At 32.4% G+C, this 7,477-nt stretch overlaps 1 protein-coding gene across 8 annotated transcripts in view; it reads left to right on the forward strand.

Moving 5' to 3' along the window:
• Positions 1-5,193, forward strand: part of ZFYVE16 (zinc finger FYVE-type containing 16) — a 47,469-nt gene extending 42,276 nt beyond the window's left edge. For 6 of the 8 annotated variants that reach the window (XM_058570164.1, XM_058569692.1, XM_058569785.1 and 3 more), the window contains 4 exons: positions 49-150; positions 405-510; positions 1,430-1,597; positions 3,486-5,193. In XM_058570164.1, the coding sequence (XP_058426147.1) occupies positions 49-150; positions 405-510; positions 1,430-1,597; positions 3,486-3,647 (538 nt within the window). In that variant the 3' untranslated portion in view covers positions 3,648-5,193. Of the gene's footprint in view, positions 1-38; positions 151-404; positions 511-1,429; positions 1,598-3,485 lie in introns of those variants that run through there. The other 2 variants (XM_058570083.1, XM_058570246.1) reach the window with 2 other exon arrangements.
• The last annotated feature ends 2,284 nt before the right edge of the window (positions 5,194-7,477 follow it).

Raw genomic sequence — 7,477 nt, forward strand, 5'->3', positions numbered from 1 at the left:
CTCTCTTTTCAGTTACTCATTTTCTTTCTTTTTTGGAGATTGGCTAAGGGTTCTGGAGCAAAGAAGGAAGAAGAGGGCTAATGCTGAAGGACTCCAAAGTAGAGTTTTTGAAATTCATGAGACAGCTTTTCTGTTAGGAGACTATTTAAGGTATTTTAAGTCTCAGGTCTGAACTGGGCATATGAAAAAAGTAGATATAATTTGCTACACAATCAAGAAATCTTGGTAAATGAATATGAACTACAGTTTTAATTATTTTGTATATAATTGAGATATCTTACTACTGCTTTAAATTTATAGCTTTCATAATTTTTCTCCTTATTCCATTTGTTCAAATCTAATAGTTCATTTCATAGGAAACACTTTGGTACTAATAATTCTGTTGTATTATGTCGTATATGTAGTGTTATTAGTTCAGTGGATGGAATATCATTAGAAGGATTTCCAAGTGAAAAAATAAAGCTGGAAGAAGATTTTGAAAATGGTGAGAAGATTGTAAAGTGTACCGAGGTAACTGAGAAAGAAGATTCCTTCCCTTTACATGCTGTGTTTGGATATGGTTTTTGTTTTTTTAACGTGGAGATTTTGCAGTAGTTAAAATCTGAAGGTTTAAGTGCAGCTTATTATACTATTTACATTATACCTTGAGACACACATGTATTCACCCCAGACTGCCTTTTATACAGCAGATTTGGATTTCCATAGGATTATTTCAGGCTGTTGTAGGGTGGTACTGCCTGCCAGCTCACAGTTAAGTTTTGGCATCATTGCCATCTTTGTACAGTAATGTGTTGTTTGACCATATTATTTTCATTTTTCTCTTATTTTACAAAAAATAAAATATTGACATCAGTTTATAATTAGCATTCACATATATATGACAGTTATTTTCGTATGTTCCAATTTTTTTTTAATAAGAGGATATGAAATTATAGACTCCCAACCCCTTAGTTCATGTCCATACTCCCCCTCATTCTACCACCCAGGTCAGGCAATCAGTGTTACTCATTTCTTATGTTTTCTTTGTGGTTTTATGCTTGTACAAGATAGATCAAAACTATAGAGGACACAGAAATTATAGAATATTATTTATTTGATCTTAACTTCATTAAGATGTCCTTATCAGATAGTAATCTTATAGGATGGACTCATTAGTCCCCTTCTCTAAACTGAGTTAACAAGGCTTTCGTTACTACAGGTTAACTTTAGGCAAAAATAGCTAAATCATTTCCATATTCCATAACCTTCAGTTTTAAGTTTTTACTTACAGTATAGATTAGGCTATATATATATATATAATGCTCTTAACTAGTGAATTTCATGGCACTAACATTGGGATTTTATTAAAGTTGAATTGAAAGTATCAATTGTTGCATTTTTAAAGCTTTTAGTCTTAATCATGACTTGTTTCCTAATAAATACATTTCAGGTGTTTTACTTCCTAAAGGACCAGGATTTATCTATTTCTGCAACTCGTTATCACTTTGCAAAAGAAATAGCCATGGCTTGTAGTGCTGCACTGTGCCCTCACCTGAAAACTCTAAAGAGTAATGGGATGAATAAAATCAGCCTCCGAGTTTCCATTGACACTGATATGGTAAGGCATGTTTTTGTGATATCTTTTTGAAATGAATATGTCATGTATTAATCAAAAGTTTTCTCTTTAGCCTTTTATTTTGGGGTGAATGAAGAGAACTAAAATTTGTTGATCATCATTGTATGCTACACACTTCATGTACATTATCTCCTTTACTCTCCACAACTGGGATCAGCAAACTTGTTTTTGTAAAAGGCCAGACAGTAAATATTTTAGGCATTGTGGGCTGTATGATTTCTTTCACAACTACACTCTGTCATTATGGTGCGAAAGCAGCAATAGACAGAATGTAAACTAACAAGCTCAGCCGTGTTCCAGTGAAACTTTGTTTATAAAAATGATGGGCCAGATTGGCCCTCAGGTCATAGTTTGCTGACCCCTGCTCCACAACAATCCTGCGTGATAAGTAGGGTTTTTTATTTATTATTCTGACTAGATTCTATATTCACATGATTTAAAATTACAGAAGTCTAACAGTGTGTCTGTAACAGGACCACCTCATTGACCGTTTCCAGGGAGCAGCATTCACACTGTAGTCTGTGTACTTGGTGGCCCCTGGAGATAATAACTCCAGGCTACAATATAAATGCTTCCCAGTAGAGTTATGTAAGATTACAGTCCTGGAAAGATCTCCTTCCTAGCCTTGATTCCTAACCCTTTAGTCTACCTCTATACTCCCCTTCATCCTCCTTTCCTGGTCAGGCAATGAAATGTTACCCATTTCAATGTATTCTTTGTGATTTTATGCATGTACGAGCAAGTAAGTATGTGTGTCCTTTTTGTGCCCCCCCTTTGCACTGTTTTTTTTTTTACCTCGCTTATTTAACAATATATCTTAGAGATATTTCGTATTACTACATATTCTTTTTAACGGTTGTGTAGTAGTAGTTGATTATATAAATGTACCATAATTTATTTAACTAGTTCTTATGCATGCTTGGTATGTACTGATTGACATTTAAGTTATCCACAATACTTTGCTTTTGCGTGAGTATATAAGAAACATTCCTAGAAGTAGAATTGCCAGGTCCAAGTATGTACTCAATAGATATTACCATATTGTCTCAAATAGAGGTTTTGCCAGTTTATATTTCTACCACAATTTGAGAGTGTTCTTTCCCCCACATCCTTATCAAAGCAGTATGTAATCAAACTTTTGAACTTTGTCAATTTGATAGGTGAAAAATGGTACTCCAGTATTATTTTCATATGCATTTCTAACTGTTTCCAACATCCAATATAGGAGATTTCAAAGCAGTTTCTTAATTAGAATGGTTAATATAAACATGAATGAGTTCATATGCTGAAGGTTTGCTCTTCTTCAGCCAGGATGTGTTATACTCATAGTTCTTATTGGAAGGAAGAACTGAGAGTTTCACCTCACTGTTAAAAGTTCATGTTTCAAGGAAGCATCGGGTAGTTGTTGAGTAAGCACTGTTAATATATTTTTTAGTCAAATGTATTAAGGTGTAATTTTCACAAGCAACATGAAATTCAAATATTAAATATTATTGCAACAACAAATTCAAAATATTTTAGATTATTTTTTAATACCAATGTGGTTTTTATTAAAGTCATGTTGATCGTCATTCAAAACCTTAGTCCTCCAATGTATTCACATGTTCATTGAAAAGAAACTATATGAAGTAGTGGCAATTTTTAAAATTTTTATGTTATCTGTGGGAGGGACAATTATAAATTATGTAGTAGATGGATAAAAGAAGTATAGGAGAATGTAAAACATTTTATGAATAAAATATCAAATATTTTCTTAATATGCTTAAACTGAATGATATTTTTAAATAGTTTAATTATTTTATATTCATCTGCTGAGCTAAACAAGATTGCTCACTTTCTAGGGTTGACTTATTCAGATTTTTTTTTCCAGGTTGAATTTCAGGCAGGATCTGAAGGCCAACTTCTCCCTCAGCATTATCTCAATGATCTTGATAGTGCTCTAATCCCTGTGATCCACGGTGGGACCTCCAACTCTACTAGTTTACCATTAGAAATAGAATTAGTATTTTTCATTATAGAAAATCTTTTTTAGTGAAAGATGTGGGTCATATATATTGCAAACTGATTTGTTAAAACTAACTCCAGCATTAAAGCTGAAATGCTACAAACACTAAAATTAAATATATATGTAATGTTTGAAACATGTAAGCTTTGCTTTAGGCAGGAATGATTTTTTTAAATCATTAGCACAATATTTAAATCTCTAAAAATTTAAGAGATCCACAGTTTTTGAAGCTTTACACTTAATACAAGTACTAAAAAGACAAGGATTTCTTCTGCCTTTAAGATATTTGTAGCATTTACTGTGTTATTTAAATGCTAAGCCAAAGTATCTGCACTTAGGTATACCTCTTTATGCCAAGAATGATTTTAATGAAGGCTCTTTTCAGATGTAACGTTATAAGGGAAATATCTGCTTTGTGTATTTGGTTTCTAAAATCTATTAAAAATGTATTTCAATGGCACAGACCAGTTTCCAGATCTTAGACTTATATGATAATTCTTTGAATAAGGCAGATAACTTATTTGTATAATTGGAGTGGAGACCTACCTCCATGATTAGATAAACTCTGGATTAAAATCAGAATTTTTGCCTTTTTTCTTCTCAGATTATTATATATATATATATATGGTTTTTTCTTGATTAAGTGGGTATTCTTAAAATAACTGTGGGTGCTTCAGGATTTTGTGCTTCTACATTTAACTATATTGTTTTTATAGCGAGAACATGTGATTCGGTATGTGTTTTATAAATCTTTAATAATTTATAAATAGGTAATATTTTTGTATTGCAGTATATTATTTTTCCTCCTTTCTTTCCAAAGTATACCACTGTATTTACCACTTCTAAGAGTGATTGACGACAGGCCAGATGACCCTTGAAGTAGTCATTATGTAGCAATAAATGAAGCCTGAAACAGGTTTTTTTTTCTACTTTTTACTTCTCCTTTAAACCTTAGAAGTTTCTTGGCAAGTCTGCATATTTTCATTGACACCAATGTATTAAATATAAATTTTAATGAACTAAGCACTTTTGCATATTTTAAATTCTTTCTATGATAGTTATTTTTTATAACAGGATATTAACATAAGTTATCTATGTATTTGAAACTGTTACAGAGCTTTCCTCTTTACTTCAAACAGCAAAAGAAAAAAAGTATGTTGCATTAAAGAAAAGGGCATATTTTAGTTAGACCTGTCATTTAAGTTATATAAAATAGAATCATTATTTTGATGCTTCTTTTCTTCTCATGTGCACTATATATGTTTTTGTATCAAAAACACTCACTGTATATCTCAAGAAAAATAAACTACACTAAAGAGCCTTGTTTTAAGAAAAATATTTACAAAGCATCTCAACGTGAAGACCAAGTCAGGGTTGTAACTCAGGATCTGAGGTCTCAGGCTAGGAGAGACTGAGAATGGTAATCAGTTTGGTCATATGGTTCTTACTGAATCACATCTGTAGTACTAGCCAAAGACACAGTATGGAGGAGAATATCAGTCTTCTGGAAGTAGCTACTTCATAAACAGTGTAAAATGTTGCAGATATCAAATAAAATGGCAACACGTAATAATTTGTGAAATTTATTGAAATGGTGTAAGATAAAACAATTACATATCAAATTCAATTTATATTATTTTTCTTTATATAGTGTGTTTCTTTTGCAGTATAAGTAATTGCACAATCTCTGAATACTGAACTTTCAACCTTAAAATAACCAAACGGTGGAGGACTCTTCCCATGATGGGATAACTTTGGATTTGTTTTCATAAAGTCTCTACATTTAATAAAAAGTGGAATTATGTGCCTTTGGAGGCACATTTCAAAGTATTCTTTGTAGATGTATAATATGTTTCTGAATGCATTTGTTACTTATTTGGTCCTGTTCTTCACATTGGTACTTAATTTGAAATTTTAATTTTTTTAAAGGTGAAGAAATAGAATGGTTCTTTGTAGTCAGTCTGCAATGATCTATTTTTGGTCTTATGCCTTCTAAAACTACTCTCTTTCTCTGAATTTTGAAATATGAAGTAAACTCTAGCTCATTTGTTTTATGCAGCCATCCAGCAAACAGTGTCTATATACTTGCTATATGCAGAGTACTTTATTAGGCTTCATTGATTGAAAGGTGAATAAAATAGTTCTTTCCCTCTTGGAGCTGAATGTGTGAAGCAGATAATTAACAAAGTAAAAGTAATTGTCATAATAGAGACATGAGTCTTGACTGGGTGGTTAAAAAATAACCCAAGAGGAGAGCCATACCAGTAATGAGAAGGCAGCCTGAGACCCTGTTAGGTGGTGGGCATTAGACTTGTCCAGGCAAGAGTTGAAAATCTGAAAAGTAGGTAATATGTAGAAAGAGTTGAACTTTCCCTTTTAAGACAATTTACTTTAGAGTCTTCTGTGTTATGTGAATATCTTACCTTATAATTTAATCATAAAAGTAGTAGCCTGATTATGGTGTCTCAATTGCCTAAGTTAATAACAGCCTGGGGCCGGCCCCATGGCTTAGTGGTTAAGTGCGCGCGCTCTGCTACTGGCGGCCCGGGTTCAGATCCCGGGCGCGCACCGACGCACTGCTTCTCCGGCCATGCTGAGGCCGCGTCCCACATACAGCAACTAGAAGGATGTGGAGCTGTGACATACAACTGTCTACTGGGGCTTTGGGGGAAAAATTAAAAAATTTTTAAAAAATTAAAAAAAAAATAACAGCCTAGATTTAGATATTGTTTTATAAGTAAAGAACAGAACTTTTTTTAATAGTAAGCATAATTTTGATAACTTGACTCAAATTTTAAAAGAAAATATCTTGATATAAACCAGAAACCTCCAAACCATCCTAGGTTTTGTTTTGTTGTGTTTTTTGCAGAGGGGGTTTTATCACAAGGCAGCCAAGTGAGGAAAACGGGAGAACAAGTCTCAAATCCGCCTCCTGTCGTAGGTTTTAATTTTTCCTTTGTGATTAAAAAAAGACTTTCAAATAGGTAATATATACATGATTCAAAAATCATAAAAAATATTAAAAACTTATCAATGTAAGTTTTATCTCCCACCTTGCATGTGTCTACTTGTTCTTCCCACTCTCCAATCTCAACAACTAATCATTTTTATTAGTTTCTTGTGTATCTTCCCAAGGTTTAGGTGCAGTAGCAGCAAGTACAAATTATTTTTTTCTCTCATTTTTTTTATACAAAATGTGGCATGCTGTTTACAGTGAAGAACACAATGTCACCTCCTCAATTACTTTGTTTTGTGATTTATTTATATTTAGAATCTTAAAGGTTTTGTTGCTTCTCAAACCGCTTTTACTTGATGATTGATAAAAGCAGCTTAATTGCAGAAAGGCAGGAAGAAAATACATTCTTGGAATTATGACCATATGTTTCAGTAGGACTATTTTTCTTATAACAAAAATTTTTATTACTAAAACACTTGCAAGCTTTTCTATTTCAGCTATATTTAAAACCTTTATTTTTTTCTACCAGACTCTAAGCCTCACCATCTAAATTTATCTTTTACCACTTATTTGATACATTGGGTTTTTTTTTTCACATCAGATTTTTAGTAGTTTTAAATCTTTTCTTTATATTCTGTTTTGAATTTAGCTTGGAATGATACACAATTTAATATTTAACACCTTTGGGGAAACATTTTGTGCATTTGCACTGATAAAATTACAACTATATTTTCATTCTTTTTACAGATGAAGAAATAGATCTAATTCAAGTGCTTTATTATGAACCTCTGAATATAATAAAGGGTTTTTTCTTTCCTTTGGTAAAATAAGGTGGTAGACAGCCTCCAAGATAGCCCACAATGATCCCTACCTCCTGGTATTCCCACCTTTATGTAGTCCC

Source organism: Diceros bicornis, chromosome 1 (assembly GCF_020826845.1).
Source record: "Diceros bicornis minor isolate mBicDic1 chromosome 1, mDicBic1.mat.cur, whole genome shotgun sequence".
Classification (NCBI taxonomy): domain Eukaryota; kingdom Metazoa; phylum Chordata; class Mammalia; order Perissodactyla; family Rhinocerotidae; genus Diceros; species Diceros bicornis.